General features: G+C 38.1%; 1 protein-coding gene across 1 annotated transcript; it reads left to right on the top strand.

Annotated features, from left to right (window-relative positions):
- Window positions 1–24866: 24866 nt before the first annotated feature.
- Window positions 24867–25354, top strand: LOC112698189 (ABC transporter B family member 14-like). Its single transcript, XM_072196453.1, has 2 exons — window positions 24867–25054; window positions 25251–25354. Exons 1-2 carry the CDS (start codon window positions 24893–24895, stop codon window positions 25317–25319), a joined length of 231 nt encoding a protein of 76 aa, XP_072052554.1. The 5' UTR covers window positions 24867–24892; the 3' UTR covers window positions 25320–25354.
- Window positions 25355–26649: the final 1295 nt, after the last annotated feature.

Below are 26649 nucleotides of genomic sequence, written 5' to 3'. Positions count from 1 at the left end.
AGTGCAGGTAATGAGCTCATCTGTCGGTTACATACCCGCTCCCGACGCTACCCAACAACCTCTGTCTAGATAAGGCTTTCCTGTTAGCAATACCCACTGCAAGCAATCTTTGTCTTGCAGGGCAGCACTTATTAGCCGATATACGCCCAACACACTCACTGTAAGCAATCTCTGTCTTACAGGAGCAACAACACACTCACTGTAAGTAACCTCTGTCTTACAGGAGCAACAACACACTCATTGTAAGCAACCTCTGTCTTACAGGAGCATACTGATCTCGATACCTCTGTAAGCAACCTCTGTCTTACAACAAAGCATTATAGCAAGGTATCTCATAAAAGCACTCTCAGTGGTTGTACCACCATCTATCTGACTACCTCAGTACAGCAGATGATCATATAAATAACTCTAAAGTTGCCTTAATGCAACAAATGACCTTTCAATAGGCCCTCTGCTTGTTCTCTATTCTCTTTATCATATTACTCTTTTTCTCCTTATATCTCTTTACTCTATTCTGGTTTCACTTTTCTCTGTATCTCTGTACTCTACTCTGGTTACTCTATTCTCTGTGTTTTTTTACTCTACTCTGATTTCTCTGCTTAACATATGTATTTAAAACTTATGTAAATTTCGGTATAAATAGTTAGTCTATCCCAAGTATAGGTTCATTAAGTCTATACTGAAACAGTTTAACTTTTCATATTATACCTAACCCTGGGCGCAACTCAAGAACTAACTATGTTGCCCTAGTTCGTTCACTAATTTCTATTTGTTTTTCTGTCATTAAAACTTTACAGAAATTTCTTTGGTTTTTATCTTTTCTTTAACTTCTTATCTTTCCTTTATCTTTGCCTCACTAATATGCTCTTACCACTCCCTAAGTGTTTTATGAAGGTAATTATGAGATTTTGTGCTTAAAGTTGTCTTTCTAAAGCTTTTACAAAAAATTGCCTTTTCTGCATTATTTTATTATTTTTATTAAAATATTATTTTTAATTAAATATTATTATTTAAAATTTTATTATTATTTATTATTTTATCATTAAAATTTCAAAAATTACCCTAATTTAACTTTTAACCTTTAAACTTTACTTTTTACTACCCGTAACTTTTAATATTTCTACTTTAACCACCTTAATTTTTAGAAATTACCAAATAACCCCTCAAACACCAAAATAATTACAACCTTGCCCTTTTTAAGATCTAAAAGGTATTCTTCAATGTTCTTCATCACACTCAAAGTGTTCTTTGTGGTCTTCGTAAATTCTTTAGATTCTTTCTTTGTTTTTACCCGTTTCTCAATCTTTTCAACAACCGATTTTTACCGAAATTCATAATAAATTCCCAGCCACTAAAACCCCATCTTTTCCACATGATTTTAACACAAATTGAACCCCAATTTAAAGGTTAGGGTTTGAAATTCCAGCAGCCACAAGAACATGCATTCATAGCTTGAATATCATCAAATTTCATCAAATTTTCACCAAAATTTTATCAAGAATCACTCATATAAACAATTAATTTCAAGCACAGCCAAACCATATCATAATCACACAACTCAAACACAATCAATCGAGATTAATTTCATCAAACCCTACCTGGTTTTGCTGCTCCTAATTCGGTTATGTTCTTAGGTGGTCCTTAAGCAGTTTTTACTCCTAAATCACATCAACAACAACCTTAAATCCAAAACCCTCAACTAACCAAAGCTTAGTCAGCATGTTAGGAAGTGATTTCTCACCTTAGATGTGCTGGAAATTCACATTTATTGGCCCTCAAGTCAAGTTAAGCATGATTCCTAAGGAAGAACATCAAGAAAGCTCATGTTTAAGCATGTTTCCTTGAAAAATTGAAGAAGGAGGGAGACAGCCATCTCACCGTATTTCCAGCCTTGATATGTTGTATGGTTATGTAGAGGAAGAAGAGAGGATCATTTTGGTGAAATCGGAGTTTTGATTTGAGTTTTAGTTCAAAAGAAATCAGGCTTTGAAGATTAAGTGTTCATGAAAGTTTCTCTCTTTTCTCTCTTGTTATTTCGGCCAAAATGAATAAATGAGACAGACTTGGAGGTCTTTGGGGTGTAAGGTGAGTTGTGATTGGCTGGCTTGGAGGTGGGTTAAAATAATATTAAAATATCTCAGGTGTATAACTACTAAAACTAGATGTATCGGAACACTTGTACAAACATGTCTAAAAATTATTTTCTGAGGTACTAGCATAAATGACACTAGTAGCATATTTATTATGAGAATATAACATGTATAATGAGGCCTTAACATTGCTAAAGTCATCAGAGAGTGCTGGTGCTAAGCTGCACCAGTAAACTGTGAACCTGGTTAAACCGATTTCCTGTTTTTTACTAAAACAGACCAGGTAACCTTATAATATCATTCAAAAATATTCTAATACTAATATAACGATAATAGTATACTATTATCTTTCTTCTCTCATGAATTGAGTCCAGCTCATCAAACAGAGACTACTTACGAAAACCAGAATCAAAACTCCTAACCGATACGGTTCAAAAACAAGGTTCTTCGTGATTGCGTTGTCGGGCTTATCTCCACTAAGGTCTTGAATTAAAGATAATATAATGACAATGAGGATTGAGATGCTTGATGATACAACAGAGGTGTTCCCTTTACTGATCTTCCGGAGGATTCCATGCTTTCAAAAAAGATCTCGCATACTCGAAAATCAGGGTTGTTACATTCTACTCTCCTAAAAGAAAATTTTGCCCTCAAAATTTCAGCCATGTGTAAGAATCCATCTTCAAGCGATCTTTTTCCTTCAAGTCATCCTAACGAAAAGATTGATCCATTCCTTACATCACCCAAATCTCACATAGTCATAGGCTCATAGCCATGGACATAACAACTATGAAGATAGCTGTGGCTCACATTGATTCATCGTTTGGAGCTCGATTAAACTATGCCTATTCACAGTCATTGAGGTCTTATCCGCACCAAACAATCAATATTAAGGTGATCAGTCTTAATATCTCAAGTTAGGCACGAACATTCCCAAAATGAGTGCTCATAGACATTCATGCCAAATGTATCTTAAAGATACCCTAACATCATGAAACACACAAGCAGAGTATGCAGTGAAGCATAGTCAGTCCACTCCCGAAGCTCTACTGGGAATGAACTGCTCTGATACCAAATTGTAATGACCCAATTTTTGGTTCTTCATGATCATACTAGAAATTGAGCGCTACCAACTTGTCTTCCTAATTATTATCTATTATTTATTATATGAGCCTGATTCGTTGAAGCGTAGTTATTTTAGGAGATACTTTTTTTAAAACGTATGGGTTATTAAACAGGATCATTCACAATCAACTCGCAAATAATAACAGATAAAATAGTTATAAACAACCGCACATATATACATCTCAAACAGTTAACATCATTCAGTGATCCAGCCTTTATTTAAGTATAGACTTTTAGTTAGAACACCCCTAGATATAGCTAGATAATAACTATATACATATATATATACGTACAACATCCTATGCCCTGACCTATTCAAGAAGTCCCTAAGCTGGCACCCAGGCTATCCTAGACTCTATACTCACCTAGTCCCTCTAAACTACTAAAGCGAGGGAAAATAAGTTCTAGGTCTTTAAAACTCAAGTCAGGTCAAATGTCATCAAAAGGTGGAAGGTCGTCTACTACTCCTCTGCACGATCATACATTGCCATATAACGTCTCACTGGTACTCCATCAAGTAGCTACACAACAGGAATCTCGTACACAAGATTTAGGCTAAAGTGCGCATTCGAACTGGGTGCAGACGTTGGCTGGTATCATAGTATATACATATAAACAGAGAACGAGATTCACCCTAGACTCAAAAGGCTACCTAGAACGGAATCCTTTTTGCGTACAATCGTCAGCGAACTATGGAAGGGAACTTTTGCTTCCATCTGAAGGGGGAATGGAGAGAGAAGGGGTAATAACTTGGGAGTTCTTAGTAGGGCCGGTGTTATTAGTTAAGTTCATTAATTCTATGTTTTCTCGCAGACGAATAGTAGAATACAGTGAAGTAGTAAACAGATAAATAGAGAAAATTGAGCAAACAGAAAATAGAACACAAATAGAAGAATACAAGAAAGTAAAACACAGACACAGTGAATAGAATACAAACAAAGAAAGCATACATTCAAAAACAATCATAACAAAGAGGAAATATGCAACCAAATATGATGCATGTGTAGCCCTAGTGCAGGTAATGAGCTCATCTGTCTGTTACATACCCGCTCCTGACGTTACCCAGCAACCTCTGTCTGGATAAGGCTTTCCTGTTGGCAATACCCACTGCAAGCAACCTTTGTCTTGTAGGGCGGCACTTATTAGCCGATATACGCCCAACACACTCACTGTAAGCAACCTCTGTCTTACAGGAGCAACAACACACTCACTGTAAGTAACTTCAGCCTTACAGGAGCAAAAACACACTCACTGTAAGCAACCTCTGATCTTACAGGAGCACACTGATCTCGATACCTCTGTAAGCAACCTCTGTCTTACAACAAAGCATTATAGCAAGGTATCTCAGAAAAGCACTCTCAGTGGCTGTACCACCATCTATCTGACTGCCTCAATGCAGCAGATGATCATACAAATAACTCTGGAGTTGCCTTAATGCAACAAATGACCTTTCAACAGGCCCTCTGCTTGTTCTCTATTCTCTTTATCATATTACTCTTTATCTCCTTATATCTCTTTACTCTGTTCTGGTTTCTCTTTTCTTTGTAACTCTTTACTGTACTATGGTTACTCTGTTCTCTGTGTTTCTTTACTCTGCTCTGATTTCTCTGCTTAATATATGTTTTAGAGCTAATGTAAATTTCGGTATAAATAATCCCCAAGTATAGGTTCATTAAGTCTATACTGAAACAGTTTAACTTTTCATATTATACCTAACCCTGGGCGCAACTCAAGAACTAACTATGTTGCCCTAGTTCGTTCACTAATATCTGTTTGTTTTTCTGTCATTAAAACTTTATAGAATTTTCTTTGGGTTTTATCTTTTCTTTAACTTCTTATCTTTCCTTTATCTTTGCCTTACTAATATGCACTTCCCATCACTAAGTGTTATTATGAAGGTAATTATGAGATTCTGCGCTTAAAGTTGTCTTTCTAAAGCTTTTACAAAAAACTGCCTTTTCGTATTATTTTTTTATTTTTATTAAAATATTATTTTTAATTAAATATTATTATTTAATATTTTATTATTATTTATTATTTCATCATTAAAATTTTGAAAATTACCCTACTTTAACTTTTAACCTTTAAAATTTACTTTTTACCACCCGTAACTTTTAATATTTATACTTTAACCACCCTAACTTTTAGAAATTACCAAATAACCCCTCAAACACCAAAATAATTACAACCTTGCCCTTTCTAAGATCTAAAAGGTGTTCTTCAATGTTCTTCATCACACTCAAAGTGTTCTTCGCGTTCTTCGTAAATTCTTTTGATTCTTTCTTTGTTTTTACCCGTTTTTCAATCTTTTCAGCAACCGATTTTTACCAAAATTCATAATAATTTCCCAGCCACTAAGACCCCATCTTTTCTACATGAATTTAACACAAATTGAATCCCAATTTAAAGGTTAGGGTTTGAAATTCCAGCAGCCACAAGAACATGCATTCATAGCTTGAATATCATCAAATTTTAACAAATTTTCACCAAAATTTCATCAAGAATCACTCATATAAACAATCAATTTCAAGCACAGCCAAACCATATCATAATCACCAAACTTAAACACATTCAATCGAGATTAATTTCGTCAAACCCTACCTGGTTTTGCTGCTCCTAATTCGGTTAGGTCCTTAGGTGGTTCTTAAGCACTTTTTCCTCCTAAATCACATCAAGAACAACTTTAAATCCAAAAACCCTCAACTAACCAAATCTTAGTCATCGTGTTAGGAAGTGATTTCTCACCTTATACGTGCTAGAAATTCATGTTTCTTGGCCCTTAAGTCATGTTAAGCATGATTCCTAAGGAAGAACATCAAGAAAACACATGTTTAAGCATGTTTCCTTGAAACCGAATTGAAGGGGGAGTGATGCCAGGGCATCTTGGCTAGTTTTACTAGCCATTTTTTGTATGCTTTAGGTTGATTTCATGCATTTTCTTAGGCAATAAGCAAGTATTTGGATGAGAATTGTATGCATGCCTGACAAATGAATTTTTGTCGGTATAGAATTTATCAAGTGATCAATCGTAGTATAGTCTAAACCGACGCAAAATCCATCATCAAACAAATCTACAATCTATAATCGAGAGTATTAGTCCCGAGTCGTTCTTCCCTAGGAATGCTACAAGGATGCATGTTATTGGTTAAGTGGTCTTTTTGTGGCTTGAAGAGTGTGGCATAAAAGTGTGAATAAAAGAAAACAACAATCAATCAATATCAAAAGCCTTGGCCAAGGTTGAACATTGGAAGTTCTATCACTATAGCTTCATTCAATTGTGATAACAAAGGAGTGTTGCTTTACTTAGTTAACCCCTAATTATAGAGGAAAGTCAAGTAAAAGTAATTAACTCAAGTCACAAGTCCTAGTCTTACCCTAGGGAAGTCTAGCTTTAGTGCACTCTAAGTCAATTAGCAATCCTCAATTCTTAATCAACGATTGACATCCATTATTCAAGTGTCTCCAATGACTCAACCACTAGGCCAAGTGAGAGAATACTACTCCATATCTAAAGTTGGCATTTTCTCAAACACTTGGAGAGCAAGAATGAAAGACATAGTAAAATGGAGAGAAAAGAATTAGAATCAAAGCAATTCAACACAAGAGATTAACAACAATCAACAATGAACAACAATAAAAATGAAATCTTCAATGAATCAATAGAATCCAAAACAACAAAGTTAAACCTAAGATCTACAAGAATTGAACAATTACAAAACACTAATGAGATTAGAGAAGAGAATCTACAATATGAGCAAAGTAAATTGAGTGTTGTAGTAGATCTCACCAAGGAATGGTTGAGAATTGAGAAAATGAAGATGAATCCTAGAGAGAAGTTGGAGTTTCTCTCTCAACAAATGTAACTAACTAAAAATATCTATCTAATGATCTAAAATTAGTCTATGGATGTGAATGTGTGTCAATCCCCTTCAATCCTTGGCTCTTATATGCATTTTGGCGCCAAAGTTGGTTGCTAAAACCTTCCAAAATTGCCAGACACGTGCTGTAATAAAAGAATCACGTGCGCGCACGGTGTGCGTGCGCATCCCTGGCCAATTCTGCGATGTGCGCGTGAGCGCCTTGTACGCGTACGCGTGCTTGGCCGAGATCAACTCTTTGGCTTTTTGTGCTTCTCTCCACTTGCATGCTTCCTTCCTTGCTTCCTTTGATCCATGCCTAGCCTATTTCAATCCTGGAATTACTAACAAACACATCAAGGCATCTTATGGAATCAAAGAGAAATTAGAATTCATCAAGATAAGGCTTAAAAAGCATGTTTTTACACTTAAGCACAATTATGGGAGAGATAACAAAACTATGCTAATTTATAGGTTAAATGTGACAAAAGGTTATCAAAATACTCTAAATTCAATACAAGATAAACCCTCAAATTGGGGTTTGTCAACCTCCCCACACTTAAACCTTAGCATGTCATCATGCTAAAATAAGAAGGAACTAAGGGTTATGACATTTATTTGAATGCAACTAAACTATGTGAGTCCTATCTAAATGCAATTATCTAAGCAAATGGAAATGCTTAGTTCAAACAAGTCAATTCCCAAGAGAACATGTGTAAGCACAATAGTTAGGGCAATAGGAGTTAAGTCCAAACCACAATTGTATTGAATTATCAAAAAGAATTTAAACTTGCAAGAATATAGATAATATGGGTGAACACATGTAGTTGAACTTTTGAACCCTCACCGGATGTGTATCCGCTCTATTCACTCAAGTGTTTAAGGGTCAATTCACTCAATTCTCTTCTAATCAAGCTTTCCAAGATTTGATTTTCTTCTAACAATCAACATTTATTCAATGCATGCATACATTCATCATGAGGTCTTTCATTTAGGTTGTAATGGGGTTAGGGTCAAGGTAGGATCATTTATGGTTAAGTGGACTAGGATTTGAATCTTTAATTAGCATAGACTTTCCCACCTAACTATATAATGACCTATACAAGTTCAAACTATTCTAACTACCCATTCTTCACTTTTTCTTACATATTCATGCATCCTTATTTGATTCATAACACCTATGCATTGATTCCTTTTTATTGACTTCACTTTGGGGCAATTTGTCCCCTTTTTATTATTTTCTTTCTTTTTCTTCTTTTTTTTCTTTTGTCAAACTATATACAAGAGCATCAATGCATAAGGTCTATTCATTTGATCAATACATGAGTATGTACCCAATTCCTAAACATAAAAGTGTACTACCCCCTTTATCCCCTCCAATGTTCCCAAACCTCACCAACTTTGAATACTGAACACTCTCACTAGCCTAGGCTAATCAAAGATCCAAACAAGGACTTTTATTGGTTTTTCGCCCTGGGCTTGTAATGTGCTAAATTGAGAATAAGTTGGTTAAGCATAGGCTCAAAATTGGCTAACAATGGAGAATAAAGGGTTGGCTATTTGGGTAAGTGGCTAATGAAGTAATGGCCTCAATCATATAAATGCATAAATACACGAAATAAATGGACATATAGGATCAAGCAAATCAAGGATTACAATCATAGAAAGAGAATAAATTCACACAAGAATGGAAAATAAGTGGCTATAAAATGTAACCACATCAATAGGCTCAAGTCTCACAAGCTTGTGTTCTTAATTCAATACATGCTTCACAAAGTATGTAATTCAAGCAAGTTTTACCAAAAATTTTCTTTCAATCAATTGGGTTAATGCCCTATATTTAAACTCCTTGGAAACTTTCAATGTTTGACTAGGCATTGTTGTGATTGAAAAATCCAAAAATTTTCTTAGTTCACCCTTTCCTTTTTCACTCAAAACCAATTTCTTATGCAAAAAGGGTGACTAAGTGTTTGCAAGTCAAAGCGTGATTTCTAATCACAACCACGAACTAAAAAGAAAGATATGCAAAAATGTATAAAGAAAAGTTAAACTAAAAGTAAAAGTATGAAATCTATCATCCAAAACATCTAAGGATATCCATAAGCATCAAAGTATCTAAAATCCAAAATAAAATCCAAAATAAGTAGTAAACGTATCAAGCAGTAAAAGTATCCAAAATAAACTCAAAATACATCAAATATATACAAAGAGTGTGCAAAGTAAGATAGCTAGTAAAGTGGCCAAAATGTTCACCGGTATCTAATGATGCCACCGGCTACCTCCCCACACTTAAGATTAAGCATCGTCCTCGATGCTAATCCTGAGGATCAGGGATAGGTACACTGGTAGGCTCTGGCTGTGGCTGTGGTACCGGCTGAGACTCCTGTGTCTGCGGTGGTGCCTCCATATGTGCTGGCTCATCTGCATGAATACCCTCAGTCTGTAAATCTGTCTCCTCATCGGAACCGGAAGACTCTGGTAGCGGGGGTAGCTCAAGGCCCTGGGCCACAAACATCTGGTCAATCTGATCCAGGCGACGCATGATCTGGTGCTTACTGCGCTCCATGTACCGGAAGAGACGCTGAACTAACAAGTACATCGGCTGAGGTGCAGCTGCGGTAGATGCTCCGGCAGGGGCTAATGATGAAGAGGGTTCAGCTCCCTCAACTGCTGCTCTGGCTCGAGATCTACGGCGCGAGGCGGGCCTCTCGTGCACCCAGGATCCCCACGGAATAGTAACTGGCTCCTTCTGAGGGAGCGGTGGAGGTGGTGATACATCATCCTGGTGCCACGGAACTCCGGCCCGCTGAATCATCTGAGTGACCAAAACCGGAAACGGAAAGATACCTCGGATGTGGGCTCTCCACATGAACCGCCTGATCAGCTGGGGGTAGTAAACCTCTTTTCCCTCCATCACACAGCTGATCAGGATCAACATAGCAACTGGGATCTCTGTGAAGTGAGTCGTGGGCATGACGTAATGAGCGAAAATCTGCTGCCAAGTCTTGGCCTCTCGGCTCAGATAACTAAAGTGCATCCCCTTGGGTGCCGTGTTATCGGCATCCATAACCCAAGGAGCATCTGGAGTAGCTACCACTGCCCTCAATGCCTCAAAATCAAAGGTCATGCAATGAAGGTCTATCTCGGCCTGCATGAATGCATTAGTGTCACTGGTCTTAGGCCGGCAAGTAAGGGCATCCTCTATGGCCTGCTCTGTGATGGGCACCTCAATCCCCCTAACAAGTACCGAATCAAGGGAGTGGCGGAAGAAATTGCAGTAGAACTCCTGTACCCAAGACCGGTTCACCCGGCTCAATTCCCTATCCAGAAAAGTCAAACCCATCTGGTCAATACGCTGGTGGATGATGCCGGCCAAATCCAATGGAATAAGTAGTTTCTTCTCAGTATTCAGATTCTTTGAATTGTAGCTTGGGAATCTGAGTTCACAATAGAGATTGGGGAATTTGACCGTATCCTGGGCCGGTAGTAATTGGTTTGCTTTATCTATGTCATTCAGAGGGTTTTGAGCATAGGCAAGCAGTGAGGCAAAAGTGGGGTTTGGGGTTTTCTTTCTCTTTTTGGAAGATGATGCCTTTCCTTTCCCTTTATCTGACATCCTGAAAAATGGAATAAAATATAGGCAATTAATCACTTAGCATGGAGCAAGTAAAACATGTTCAGGATGTAAAATAGATGGCAAGCAAACATGATATGAATAGATTTTGAAACATGGATAGCAGGCTTTAAAACCAGGAATTCAATGTTTCAAACTATGTAACAATTCTAAAGGAATAGGCATGTTCATCATCATGACTTAAAGGAATGGTCAAATGGTTTAAAATGCAAGTAAGCGTGAAGTTGGTAAGTAAAGAAGTCAATGATTTGTACAAGTGAGATTATATTAGTAGTATGATGAGAAATGCACCTTTCAAGCACACAAATCATGTTTACAATGTTTATGTAAACCCCGGAAGTCAAAATTAGCGAGAATTAGCCCAAATTCGTAATAAAGATCTAAATGAGATTAAATTTCTTGAAAATTGGGCAGCATCTCGGCTTAAAATTGGACGTTTCCGGGTGGCAAAATAGCACACACAGCATCATTACAGTATCAATTAATCATAGTGGCAATAAGAAGGCATTCAGGCAGCACAAATTGCATACAGAGCAACTCAAAATTCGCACTTAGCAGACAAGCAAACAAACAGAAAATAAACACAAACGGAGCACTTATCAGGCCTAGAATCCTCTATCCAGCCCTAGCTACCTAACCGCAATTATTTCTATCTAACCTAGCATACAAAATTTGAATTTAACTAACTAACATACAATTGTAGTAATTAATCAAAAGGAACAGTAAAAAGGGAAAAACAAAAAAATAACAGACTGGAGTAGGAACCTGGGAGCAGAGGGGAACAAAGAAAGGAAATGAAACTGGGGGGTAGTACCCGGAACTGCGCCGCCGTGGACGGTGGCGGTGAGTGCTGCCGGCGCGGTGCTTTGGCCAAAAAAATGAGAAACTGAACAAGGGCGGGTCGGTGATGATTGAAGGTGGAAATGAGAGAGGAAGAGAGAAATTTGGGTGGTGATGAGGGAGGGGGCGTCGCCGGCGGTAATGATGGTGGCACGGTGAGGTTCGGCCGGAAAGGGGGGAGAAGAGTGAGTGGCTGAGAGGGGGAATGTGGTGAAGGAATGAGAGAAGGAGGGTTGAGGGAAGATAGTAAGAGAGGAAGAAAGGAAGGTGGTCGGCGGTGGTGGTTGACGGCGCAGCAGAGGTGGCTATGGGAGTTGCAGAAATGGAAATGGAGGTTGGGGAGGAAGAAGAGCGCGACTGCGCGACGCTCGTTGAGCGTTAGGGTTATCATCATTTTAAAACGACGCGGGCGCGCACCTTGCGCGTCCGCGTGCATTGATGACACTAGGGACCTACGCGTGCGCGTACACCGCGCTCAAGCGCGGAAGGTCGAAATGGGTAAGGACGCGTGCGCATACCGTGCGCGCACGCGTGAAAGGAGTTGGGCTGTAGGCTTAAGGTTGGCCCATAGGAGGCCTAACTCTCTGGTCAATGGCCTGGTGGTTGCACTACCTATACCTGCGCGTACGCGGCATGTACGCGTCCGCGCGAGCTGAATTGGGCCAGGGGCTTAAGGATGGCCCAGAGCTGGCCTAACTCTCTGGGGCTTGGCGCAAGATTTTACAGCAGCAATTCGACGCGTACGCGGCAAGTGCGCGCACGCGTGCTACTCCTTATGTTTGTATGGCGCGCACGCACGTAGTGCGCGTAAGCGTGAAGTGAGTTGGGCTCGAGGCACAACGCTGGCCTAGGAGAGGCCCAACTCTCTGGAATATGGGTGATGATGCATCCGCTCAAAGACGCGTGCGCGTACAGCGTGCGCGCGCGTCCATCTTCTCTTTCTTTTTTTTTTTTTTTTTGAATAGGATAATGCCTAAAAGCTTCTACTTGCCCAAAGACTCCCCATGGTGCCTACAACTCCTTATTTAGTCAAAAACCTACACCTTCTAAAATGCAAGTTGGTTTTGAGATTTATTCTATTTCTACTAATCACAACATACATGTTAATATTCTAGCTACTAATGTATACAAACAAGCTAATTATGATGTGTGAACCTACCTACAATGGTAACTCGAATCACTTATTAAACAAGGTTAGAAGAGAGTGGAAAGAGTTTACCATGGTGGGGTGTCTCCCACCTAGCACTTTTAGTTAAAGTCCTTAAGTTGGACATTTGGTGGGGTCCTTGCTAGGGTGGCTTGTGCTTAAACTCTTCTTCGAATCCCCACCAGTGTTTGCTCTTCCAATGGCCTCCGGGATCCCAATTTAAACGTACAGGGCCTTCACGGGGGCCTAAGCAAGTGACAAGGTTCCTAAGTTGATGGTGCTTTATGTATGTGCCCAGGTCCCATACTTTATTTGTCAACTCCTTTTCTTCCATATCTTCATACTTCCAATAGGGTGACAAATTTATTGAATTCTGCTTGTAACTCATACTCATCATCCTAATCCCATTGAATTTGCCTTCACTCCACCTTTGAGATTCAAAGTTTGATATTCCATCCTTTATGCACCTTGATTGAAATTGTCCACCGACATCTAATCCGTTCTTACTCTCTAGCCCACAAAGAGCTCTAAGTTGACCGTCTGTTTCTAACAATGCATATTGATATAGGCCAAGAAAATTAAAGGATGAGATGATTACCCACTCAATTTGTGATTGGGACGGCGACTTAGCAAGGAGGGTTTCCAATGGTCTTGACATTGTAGGTTCCACTTCCTTTGGCTCCTTCATGATGATTTCCATCTTTTGATAACTTCCTTTAAATTCTTCTTGTTTGCTAACTTCCTTCAAACCTTTATTATTGATTAAGTCATGTGTTGGAGGTTGCGCACCCTCCTCAACATTGATTTCACATTTGATGGGGGGAGCTTCAACAAGACCACCATTGTCACTTGATGTAGAGTTATTTCCGTGGATGGAACTTCCTTCTTGTTCAACCTCCTCTAGGTCTTCTTCCACCTCTTTATCTTCAACAATCTCCATTTCCTCCGTTTGTTGCAACACACTCCATTTCCTTATGCTCCACTTGAGAGTCTAAAGTCTCCCTCATACCTCCCTCTTTGGTTGCTTTCTCACAATCATCCGTGAACTCATTTCGGTTGTGATATGAATCCCAAGAATCTATCTTTTGACAGATGGTTGCTTGAAGTCGGTCCATTTCTTCCTTGAAACGATCTGTTAATTCTTGTTCCGCTTTATTAACATAAGTAGGATCATATTGCTCTTGGATTAATGGACATTGATATGCTTCCATGGAGGTTTGTGGCGGAGTGGGGAATTCATGATATGGTTGGAAAGAAGATTCATCAAAGCTTTGAGGTGGGAAGTTATTTTGGTTAATGGTGGAAGGTGGAATTATACGGGATGTAAATTCTTGGAGGGTAGAGGTGAAACTAGTGAAGGCGGTTTGGAGTTCTTCTTGCTCTTGAAGAATGATACCAAGTGTATCGTTTATGGGGACTTGGGTTGGAGGGTAAAAATGTTGGAGTGGTGGTGATTCAAGGGTTGCTTGTTCATAATCGTCACAAGGGTATGCATAGGGGGAATATAGATTTGGATCATATGTAGGCGATTGGTGGAAATAAGATGTGGGTTGAGAATATGGTGCATAGAATGGTGGTGGTTGAGAGGTATAACCATGATAAGAATCATCATATCCATAGGAATGATATGCATTATAGGAGGGACTACCATCATAGTAACTTGAGGGGGGAGATTGCCATGGTGATTGCTCATATGGATATGGCTCCCTTCCTGAGAATTCGTCTATCCCATAATGTGAGCCATCATTCAAGTTTTCATCACCTACAAAGTAGTCATAGTCATATCCAAAACCACAAGGACGAGAATTCATAGTGGCAAATAGAAACAAAACTAATAGAGATCTAAAACTAACAAAAACTACCAAACAAACAAAAGAAAAACATATTCACAATACTCACATATTTACATTAACCAAAAACATGGCACTCATGCGCATTCCCCGGCAATGGCGCCATTTTGACAAATGAATTTTTGTCGGTATAGAATTTATCAAGTGATCAATTGTAGTATAGTCTAAACCGACGCAAAATCCATCATCAAACAAATCTACAATCTATAATCGAGAGTATTAGTCCCGAGTCGTTCTTCCCTAGGAATGCTACAAGGATGCATGTTATTGGTTAAGTGGTCTTTTTGTGGCTTGAAGAGTGTGGCATAAAAGTGTGAATAAAAGAAAACAACAATCAATCAATATCAAAAGCCTTGGCCAAGGTTGAACATTGGAAGTTCTATCACTATAGCTTCATTCAATTGTGATAACAAAGGAGTGTTGCTTTACTTAGTTAACCCCTAATTATAGAGGAAAGTCAAGTAAAAGTAATTAACTCAAGTCACAAGTCCTAGTCTTACCCTAGGAAAGTCTAGCTTTAGTGCACTCTAAGTCAATTAGCAATCCTCAATTCTTAATCAACGATTGACATCCATTATTCAAGTGTCTCCAATGACTCAACCACTAGGCCAAGTGAGAGAATACTACTCCATATCTAAAGTTGGCATTTTCTCAAACACTTGGAGAGCAAGAATGAAAGACATAGTAAAATGGAGAGAAAAGAATTAGAATCAAAGCAATTCAACACAAGAGATTAACAACAATCAACAATGAACAACAATAAAAATGAAATCTTCAATGAATCAATAGAATCCAAAACAACAAAGTTAAACCTAAGATCTACAAGAATTGAACAATTACAAAACACTAATGAGATTAGAGAAGAGAATCTACAATATGAGCAAAGTAAATTGAGTGTTGTAGTAGATCTCACCAAGGAATGGTTGAGAATTGAGAAAATGAAGATGAATCCTAGAGAGAAGTTGGAGTTTCTCTCTCAACAAATGTAACTAACTAAAAATATCTATCTAATGATCTAAAATTAGTCTATGGATGTGAATGTGTGTCAATCCCCTTCAATCCTTGGCTCTTATATGCATTTTGGCGCCAAAGTTGGTTGCTAAAACCTTCCAAAATTGCCAGACACGTGCTATAATAAAAGAATCACGTGCGGGCTACGACGCGTGCGCGCACGGTGCGCGTGCGCATCCCTGGCCAATTCTGTGATGTGCGCGCGAGCGCCTTGTACGCGTACGCGTGCTTGGCCGAGATCAACTCTTTGGCTTTTTGTGCTTCTCTCCACTTGCATGCTTCCTTCCTTGCTTCCTTTGATCCATGCCTAGCCTATTTCAATCCTGGAATTACTAACAAACACATCAAGGCATCTTATGGAATCAAAGAGAAATTAGAATTCATCAAGATAAGGCTTAAAAAGCATGTTTTTACACTTAAGCACAATTATGGGAGAGATAACAAAACTATGCTAATTTATAGGTTAAATGTGACAAAAGGTTATCAAAATACTCTAAATTCAATAGAAGATAAACCCTCAAATTGGGGTTTGTCAATGCCTTGATTCAATCAAACATAGTTAATTATGTGCATTTTCATGAGATTTATGCAAGAATTGTTTGATGTTATGAATGATGCAAAATCTTGTGATTTAGCAAGGCTTTGAGGCATGTGTTTGGTTAATGATAGGTAATGAGGCAAGAAGGCAATAGAGCAAGAATTGGAGCAAGAAAGCTTGGGGATATAGCAAGCTTGGCAAGGAGGAAGAGACTTTGGGCATTGCCAACTCCAGGAAGAGCTGGCGTGTTCCTAGGTAACGCCAGGGCCTTGGAGAGGAGCTAGAAGAGCTTCGAGTACATTGTCACAACTTGGAGAAAGGCTGCGTGTTCCTTGGCAATGGAAGCAAGAAATGTGGGCCAAGGAAGTGATTTTGGGCGTTGCCAACTTGGGATGAACTAGAGTGTTTGATAAAAACGCTAGCAACAATGCCAAGGGCAAGAGTTTCGGCCAACTGGTGGACGAAATTGTGATCATCAACAATGGCTCCAAAGACTTGGTGCTCTCAAACATAAATCACACTTTGTCACAACTCCGCACAACTAACCAGCAAGTGTACTGGGTCATCCAAGTAATACCTTACGTGAGTAAGGATCGATTCCACAGAGATTGTTGGTATGAAGTAAGCTATGGTCATCTTGTAAATCCCAGTCAGGCGGATTCAACTATATTAAGAGATTATTAGGTTTTCGAATAATAATAATAAATATAAACAGAAAATAAAGATAGAGTTACTCATGTAATTCAATGATGGGAATTTCAGATAAGTGGTTGGAGGCGCTGTGTTCCTTCTGAATCTCTGCTTTCCTACTGCTTTTATCCAATCTTTGTCACTCCTTTCTATGGCAAGATGTATGTAGGGCATCACCGTTGTCAATGCCTACATCCCATTCTCTCAGTGAAAATGGTGCAAATGCTCTGTCACGGCACGGCTAATCATCTGTCAGTTCTCGATCATGTTGGAATAGAATCCCTTGATTCTTTTGCGTTAGTCAACACACCCAGAATCGCGAGTTTGAAGCTCGTCACAGTCATTCAATCCTGGAATCCTACTCGGAATACCACAGACAAGGTTAGACTTTTTGGATTTCCATGAATGCCGCCATCAATTCTAGCTTATACCACAAAGATTCTGATTAAGGAATCCAAGAGATATGCACCCGGTCTAAGGTAGAACGGAAGTGGTTGTCAATCACGCGTTCATAGGTGAGAATGATGATGAGTGTCACAGATCATCACATTCATCATGTTGAAGTGCAACGAATATCTTAGAATAAGAATAAGTCAAATTGAATATAAAATAGTAGTAATTGCATTAAAACTCGAGGTACAGCAGAGCTCCACACTCTTAATCTGTGGTGTGTAGAAACTCCACCGTTGAAAATACATAAGTGATGAAGGTCCAGGCATGGCCGAATGGCCAGCCCCCATGAAAGACCGAATGGTCAAAAGACTAGATAGTCAAAGACTTCTAATAAACTAGTAAAAAGTTCTATTTATACTAAATTAGCTACTAGGGTTTACAGAAGTAAGTAATTGATGCATAAATTCACTTCCGGGGCCCATTTGGTGTATGCTTGGGCTGAGCTTGATCTATCAACGAGCTGAGGCTTCTCTTGGAGTTGAACGCCAAGTTGTAACGTGTTTTGGGCGTTCAACTCTGGTTCGTGACGTGTTTCTGGCGTTTGACTCCAGAATGCAGCATGAAACTGGCGTTGACCGCCAGTTTACGTCATCTAATTACGAATAAAGTATGGACTTATATATATTGCTGGAAAGCTCTGAATGTCTACTTTTCAACGTTGTTGAAAGCGCACCATTTGAATTTCTGTAGCTCCAGAAAATCCATTTCGAGTGCAAGGAGGTCAGATTCCAACAGCATCAGCAGTCCTTTGTCAGCCTCCTATCAGAGTTTTGCTCAAGTCCCTCAATTTCAGCCAGAAAATACCTGAAATCACAGAAAAATACACAAACTCATAGTAAAGTCCAGAAATGTGAATTTAGCATAAAACATAATGAAAACATCCCTAAAAGTAACTAGATTATACTAAAAACTACCTAAAAATAATGCCAAAAAGCATATAAATTATCCGCTCATCACAACACCAAACTTAAATTGTTGCTTGTCCCCAAGCAAATGAAGATCAATTAGGATAAAAAGAAGAGAATATACTATAAATCCCAAAATATCAATGAATATTAATTCTAATTAGATGAGCGGGACTTGTAGCTTTTTGCTTCTGAACAGTTTTGGCATCTCAGTTTATCCTTTGAAGTTCAGAATGATTGGCATCCATAGGAACTCAGAATTCAGATATTGTTATTGATTCTCCTAGTTTAGTATGTTGATTCTTGAACACAGCTACTTTATGAGTCTTGGCCGTGGCCCTAAACATTTTGTTTTCCAGTATTACCACCGGATACATAAATGCCACAGACACATAACTGGGTGAACCTTTTCAGATTGTGACTCAGCTTTGCTAGAGTCCCCAGTTAGAGGTGTCCAGAGCTCTTAAGCACACTCTTTTTACTTTGGATCATGACTTTAACCACTCAGTCTCAAGCTTTTCACTTGGACCTGCATGCCACAAGCACGTGGTTAGGGACAACTTAATTTAGCCGCTTAGGCCTGGATTTTATTTCCTTGGGCCCTCCTATCCATTGATGCTCAAAGCCTTGGATCCTTTTTACCCTTGTCTTTTGGTTTTAAGGGCTATTGGCTTTTTCTGCTTGCTTCTTTTTTTTCGCCACTTTTTTTTCGCAAGCTTTTGATATTCACTGCTTTTTCTTGCTTCAAGAATCAATTTTATGATTTTTCAGATCATCAATAACATTTCGCTTTTTCATCATTCTTTCAAGAGCCAACAATTTTAACATTCATAAACAACAAGATAAAAAATATGCACTGTTTAAGCATTCATTCAGAAAACAAAAAGTATTGTCACCACATCAACATAATTAAACTAAATTCAAGGACAATTTTTGAAATTTATGTACTTCTTGTTCTTTTGAATTAAAAACACTTTTCATTTAAGAGAGGTGAAGGATTTATGGAATTTATTCATAGCTTTAAGACATAGTTACTACATACTAATGATCATGAAGTAGAGACACAAAACATAGATAAAAATGAAAAACAGAAAAAATAAGAACAAGGAATGAATCCACCTTAGTGGCGTTTTCTTCTTGAAGAACTAATGATGTCCTTGAGTTCTTCTATGTCTCTTCCTTGTCTTTATTGCTCCTCCCTCATTGCTCTTTGATCTTCTCTAATTTCATGGAGAATGATGGAGTGCTCTTGATGTTTCACCCTTAATTGATCTATATTGTAACTCAAATCTTCTAGAGAAGTGTTAAGTTGTTCCTAATAGTTTTTGGGAGGAAAGTGCATCCCTTGAGGCATCTCCAGGATTTCTTGGTGATGAGCTTCCTCATGCGTCTCTTGGGATCCATGAGTGGGCTCTCTTGTTTGCTCCATCCTTTTCTTAGTGATGGGCTTATCCTCCTCAATGGGATGTCTCCTTCTATGATGACTCCAGCTGAGTAACATAGATGGCAAATAAGATGAGGAAAATCTAACCTTGCCAAAGTAGAGGACTTATCGGCTATTTTGTAGAATTCAAGGGAGACAACTTCATGAATTTCTACTTCCTCTCCAGTCATGATGCTATAGATCTTGATGGCCCGATCCATAGTAACTTCAGATCGGTTGCTAGTGGGGATGATGAAGCGTTGAATGAACTCCAACCATCCTCTAGCCACAGGCTTGAGGTCCAGTCTTCTTAGTTGAACCGGCTTGCCTTTGGAATCTCTTTTCCATTGAGCTCCTTCCACACATATGTCCATAAGGACTTGGTCCAACCTTTGATTAAAGTTGACCCTTCTAGTGTAGGGGCATGCATCTCCTTGCATCATGGGCAAGTTGAATGCCAACCACACATTTTTTGGACTAAAATCTAAGTATTTCCCCCGAACCATTGTAAGATAATTCTTTGGGTTCGGGTTCTTACTTTGATCATGGTTCCTAGTGATCCATGCATTGGCATAGAACTCTTGAACCATTAAGATTCTGACTTGTTGGATGGGGTTGGTTAGAACTTCCCAACTTCTTCTTTGAATCTCATGTCGGATCTCCAAAAACTCATTTTTCTTAAGCTTGAAAGGGACCTCAGGGATCACCTTCTTCTTGGCCACAACATCATAGAAGTGGTCTTGATGGGCTTTGGAGATGAATCTTTCCATCTCCCATGACTCGGAGGTGGAAGCTTTTGTCTTCCTTTTCCCTTTTCTAGAGGATTCTCTGGCCTTAGGTGCCATCAATGGTTATGGAAAAACAAAAAAGCTATGCTTTTACCACACCAAACTTAGAATATTGCTCGCCCTCGAGCAAGAGAAGAAAGAAGAGAAGAAGAAGAAGAAGAAGAAGAAGAAAATATGGAGGAGCGGGGGAGAGGTGTATTCGGCCAAGAAGGAGAAGAGAGGTTTGTGTTGTGTGAAAATTAAGGAGAATGGAGGGGTTTATATAGTGAGGGGAGAGGGAGTAGGTTCGGCCATTTAGGGTGGGTTTGGGTGGGAAAGAAATTTTGAATTTTGAAGGTATGGGGGTTTATGGGGAAGAGTGAATGGATGTGAGTGGTGAAGGGGGTGATTGTGAAGAAAGATTGAGGTGATTGGTGATGGGTTTTGGGGAAGAGTGTTTATTGGAAAGAGAGGATGAATGTTGAGAAGAGGGGAGAATATGGTAGGTGGGGATCTTGTGGGGTCCACAGATCTTGAGATGATCCTGTAGGGTCCACAGATCCTGAGGTGTCAAGGATTTACATCCCTGCGCCAATTAGGCATGTAAAATGCCTTTGCATGCAATTCTGGTGTTTAAACGCCGAAGTGATGCATGTTCTGGGCGTTCAACGCCCATGTGCAGCATGTTTCTAGCATTAAACGCCAGTTCCATGCTTGTTTCTGGCGTTCAGCGCCAGCTCTTCTCAGGGTGCATTCCTGGCGTTTGAATGCCGGGATGTTGCTTGTTTCTGGCGTTCAATGCCAGATCCATGCTATGTTCTGGCGTTGAACGCCAGCCAGATGCTCCTTACTGGCGTTTAAACGCCAGTAAGTCCTTCCTCCAGGGTGAATTTTTCTTCTGCTATTTTTGATTCTGTTTTTAATTTTAATATTTTTTTCGTGACTCCACATGATTATGAACCTAATAAAAACATAAAAGAAAAATAAAAAAATAAAATTAGATAAATAAAAATTGGGTTGCCTCCCAATAAGTGCTTCTTTAATGTCAATAGCTTGACAGTGGGCTCTCATGGAGCCTCACAGGTGATCAGGTCAATGTTGTATAGTCCCAACACTAAATTTTTTTATTTTTATTTTATTTTACTTTATTTTATTTTATTTATTTTTTTATTAATAAAAGAAAAAAAAGGAAAGAAAACGAAAAAGGGGGGAGGGGTACGAACGAAAGACGAAAGAAAGAAGAAAAGAGATTTTTTTATTTTTATATAATAAAAATAAAATAAATAAAAAAAGAAAAAAAGTACGGCATAAAGGGGAGGGGGGAAGTAAATGAAAAGGAAAAGAGAAAAAAATAACGTATAGAAAAAAATAACGTAATGGAAAAAAAAAGAAAAAATTAACGTAAAAGAAAAAAAGAAAAAATAACGTAAAAAAGAAAAGAAATGCAAAATAAAAATTAATAATAAAATTAAAAAATATAATAAAAAAAATTATCTAATCTAAACAATCAAACAACGAATAGTTGTTAATCACTATCAATCTCCGGCAACGGTGCCAAAAATTTGGTGCGGATTTTATAACCCACAAACTAACCGGCAAGTGCACCGGGTCGTACCAAGTAATACCTTACGTGAGTAAGGGTCGATCCCACGAGGATTGATGGATCAAGCAACAATGGTTGATTAAATTACTTAGTTAGATAAACAAAATAGTATGTTGAGTGTTCAAAGAGCATTAAACAGCAACTCAGAATATCAAAAGAATAGACAAATAATTAAGTTGGGAATAAACTATGGAGAAGATAGTTAAGGCTTCAGAGTTATCTATTTTTCTAGATTAACTTCTCTTACTAACTATTTTAATCATGTAGAATTTAATTTATGGCAAACTATATGTGACTAGACCCTAATTCCTTAGACCTTTCTAGTCTCCTCTAGAATTCATTAACTGCCAATTCCTTGGTCAATTAATTCCAATTAGAGTGTGAAGTTCAAATTCCAGTTTATATGCCACAAAATTCTAATTACCCAAAAATAAGGGGATTATATGTCACGTATCCCGTTAAATCTAAATAATTAAAATTTAGGAGAAATTGTTTTCAAGCTGTTGTTCAAGTAAAGAGTTTTTCCAAGTTTTACAAGAACTCAAATAGAAATACTACTAGAAAACTAGTTATTACAGACGGATATTTCCGACGAATTTTATCCCACGGAAATACAGACAGAATTTCAGAGGAATTCTTTTGTCGAAAAACAAAAAATATGAATTAGCATAAATTACAGACGGAAAAGAGAATCCGTCGATAATTCTATCTGTAAAATTATTTTTTTTGTGAAAAATAATTACAGACGAATTTTCTGTCTGTAATTAAATAAACAAAGTGCTGCATTTTGTTAAATTATTACAGACGGATTTTCCGTCTGTAATTTAAAATTTTCCGACAGAAATATATTAGAATAAGGAGATGGTCACTTTACTCCCGAAAACTTCATTTCACTTTTTTTCACATCTCTGTGAGTTACTCCGTTGAACCCATATGCCTTCTCTCTCTCTCTCTCTCTCTCTCTCTCTCTCTCTCTCTCTCTCGCTCTCTCTCTCTCTCTCTCTCTCTCTCTCTCTCTCTCTCCATTGAAGCTCCATTGAAGATGTGATGTCCTCCACTGTCGCCGCCACCGCCGTGGCTACGGCTCGAGTCGCACAAGCTCCTTCCACTGCCGCTCTCAATGCGTTTGTTCCTTTCGTCGTCACACGAGTTCTCTCGGCCGTGCTCTTGTCTTACGAGCTCCCTCCACCACCGCTCTCGCGCTGCTTCTTCTCTCCTTGCCGGAGGTTTATCATCGTCTCTTCTTGTCGCTGTTAGTTCAGGTAGGCCTCCGCTTCCTTCTCGTCCCTAGCCCTAACCCTTCCATTGTGATTCTGTTCCGATTTCATTATCCCTAGCCCTAACCCTGTCCCTTCCCTATTTTTCTTAACCCTAATTCTCGTCCCTTAACCCTAATTTTCCGTTTGTTCTTTCTGGTTTAGAATTATGTTATGTGGATCGATTTTAATCCTAATTTATTTTTTTCAGGTCCGCTGAAGGTTACACCATTTATGGTCGAGTGAAGATCCCCAACAGTATGCTTTGTTTTTCTTTTTTGTCATTCTGATTTTTATTTTCTTACTTTTTAGTTAATTCAAAATCTAATTGTTGGATGGTGACTGATGCGAATAACCATTGCATTTGAATTGGCAGATTTTTTATATCTTGTTCAATAAACTTTAGATGAACTAAAGCTTTCAAATTTAATATGTAGATGCACTAAAGCACTTTAATATGTGAGATTGACTTTGAATTGTTGATGGGACTGGTAATGGTGCTTGGGGTCATATGTCAGTTCAAGTTGTTCATATTGTTTTGCAGTTCACACCAAAATCAAGTTTGATTTAGTCATTCAGAATTCATCTAATTTGAAGCTTTGGTTGGTCTATAGTATAAATTGTAATTTGAAATATTTAGAAAGATGGCTGTCAGTTAGCATCTCCGGTGTCATTTCATTTACTTAGGTGTATCTGATAATGTTAATTGAGTGGAATTCAGCAAGGTTTTGCTAGAGTTCATTGTGGTGTGCATCCATTCCTTTGTGTGCATCCATTCCTTGCATCCATTTCTTGTTAATGGTGTGCATAAATTTGTTTGCAGATTTAGGAACAAAAGACTATATAATTCCTGGAAAAGTGTCGAATGTCAAAGTCATACTCAATGGTGGTCAAAGAGTTACTTTTTTGAGGCCTAATGGATATTTCTCATTGTATCATTTAATTTACATCTTCATTTTAAACTCATTTCAATTTGCATGATAATTGCTATTGCAATAATACTTCAGGTCATGTTTAATTTGATCTCTCTTTGCTGTCCTGATATTGCTTTTGCAAAGTTATAGTTAATGATAGTATTTTATTGTTGAGCAACAAACTAGTTCCTTAACATGTTTGCTTTAAGCCACAATGTCCCAAATATTTCTTGATGGATGCTTCATGAGGTCTGAAAATTATAGCTTCTTTGATGAGTATGCAGGGCCAGGGGACAAGGCTGTTTGTGGCAACAAAACTAGGACGAATTCGAGTTTTCGAGTATCGCGAGCTCACTCTATCTCACACTCTCTGAACTCACTTTATCAATCTTACTCTCACAACTTTTGCAAACCATAGGAACAACATTATCAATCTTACTCTCACAACTTCAGGTAATTGACACTGCTATTTTGGGTGAGGGTGTAAAATTATAATCAAACTGAGTAAAATCATACCTAAGACTCATCTTTGATTTTTTCACCTCTATTTTTACCAAAGTCACACCTGCATTTAAATACTATCTCAATTCTGAGGACAAAAAATACAAACACATTAAAATGCATAAACCTGACATATATCACACTTTATTGAAATAGTTCACAGATAGTTGCTTTATATAGAGTTGTGCATTTAGGAGGAGAGGTTAATGCATTAATTTTCACTTAGGTAAGATCCTGTTGGATAGATATGACTTAAAGAATCTTCAATTGAAATGGTTGAAAGAACAGATGGGATTGGTAAGTCAAGAACCAGCACTATTTGCCACAAAAATAGCTGGCAACATCTTATTTGGAAAAGAAGGTGCTAACATGGATCAAATCATACAAGCTGCCAAGGCTGCAAATGCTCATTCCTTCATTGAAGGATTACCTGATGGTTATAATACTCAGGTGTGTCCACAACACGATTAATTGAGTAAGACTACACTTCAGTTCCTCATGATTAAGATATATACATTTTAGTCCTCAAAAGGGACTAGAGTGTTAAAACAAAAATCTTTCGGCAACTAAAGTGTAGATCTAAAACACTTTGATATTAAAAAATACGCATTCAAATTTAAAGCCTGATAGTTTGTTTCTAACACAGGTTGGAGAAGGTGGCACCCAACTTTCTAGAGGACAGAAGCAGAGAATTGCTATAGCTGATTGGGAGTAGCAAAGGTGGTTGAGAACGACATGTTTGTTTTGATGAACAAAGAATGAACATGTATGCTCTCTATGCTCCCATCCTTTTCATTCTCTCTTTCCCATTTGTTTAATTTTGATGATTGCTTGTTCCCTACTACAATTAAAAGGAAGCTAAGCTAAGCTAAGCTAAAATACTGTAAGTAATGCTTTATAATCTCTTTTTGACACTTTTTTGTTGGCATTATGCTTTATTTATTTATTTTTTTTTGCTATTGTAAAGATTAATTTTTTATTCAGAAATTGAATACTGCTGTCTGTACTTCACTTATGGATACTACTTTGGTGTGGAGTTGACTATTGATAACATCATAGCTGAGTACTTCTATGACAGATTCAATCTCAAGCTGCACACTACTGGGATCATTGCTGCCAGTTTCGGATTGGCGAATCTTTTCTCCAGGCCCGGTGGAGGGTTCATACTGCTTTGGACATAACTTCTTAGGTGATTTTACATATAATTGAAGAAGTTGAGAATGTATGAAGCTGAAAATCAGATTTATTGATTTTTTTAATTAGGATTTTTTGAAAATAAGATTTTTCTGCCAACATAAGCTGAAACAAGAACACTCTTAGTGGCAGTAGTTGTTGTTAGTAATAAAAAAGTAGTTGTTGTTGTTAAAAATAAAAAAATGTTTAATGTTTGATTATTTATTTCATCTCGAGAATGCAATGCACTATGTTGGGACTTTGGAAGATGGAACCAAGTTTGATTCTAGTAGGGATAAAGATCAACCTATAAAGTTCACTCTTAGTCAAGGTATTTATTAAAGCAAGTACTGCTTGTTTTTTTATGCCTTGTTTTTCTTGAACAATCAATACATGACTACATAAATTTTTGTCTGATGATAAAGAAGCTCAGTTTGTCATATAAGGATGCAATTTAAGTTTGAATTTTAGTTTACAATTTTTAATAGGTACATTTTGAAAAAGAATGAGAGTACGATTATGGCTTTGATAACATCTCTGTGGCTGACTTCATGGGTCCAGACTATGCTGCTTTCACCTGGCTACCTCAACCTCAGCCTCACACCAATTTCAAGCCTCATTCTTCCAATATCAGGTGGGTGTTTTTGGGTTTTGTTTTGTTCTTCAACTTTCTCTTTTGTTTCAAGTTTCAACCCAAGTTTAAAAGAAGGGAATTCTATGGATTTTTTTCCCGGATCATCACATAACTGCTTCATGATTGCAGCTTGGAAATGGAATACTCAGTGGATTTAATTGTGCTGGAAGGTGGCCCTTCAAAGCGATAATATCTCTTTTCTTCTAAAATCCTTCCTTCTAAACAGTTTAGCAACTAT

Source organism: Arachis hypogaea, chromosome 6 (genome assembly GCF_003086295.3).
Source record: "Arachis hypogaea cultivar Tifrunner chromosome 6, arahy.Tifrunner.gnm2.J5K5, whole genome shotgun sequence".
In the NCBI taxonomy this organism is placed as follows: Eukaryota; Viridiplantae; Streptophyta; class Magnoliopsida; order Fabales; family Fabaceae; genus Arachis; species Arachis hypogaea.
Note: the sequence above shows the minus strand (reverse complement) of the source record. Positions and strands in the feature narration are given on the sequence as shown.

Bases quoted from the DNA above. Each gene is read 5' to 3' on its own strand.
- LOC112698189 (XM_072196453.1), top strand. From the start codon at position 24,893: ATGGGATTGGTAAGTCAAGAACCAGCACTATTTGCCACAAAAATAGCT. The intron at 25,055-25,250 runs GTGTGTCCACAA...TTTCTAACACAG, and splicing joins CTGATGGTTATAATACTCAG to GTTGGAGAAGGTGGCACCCA.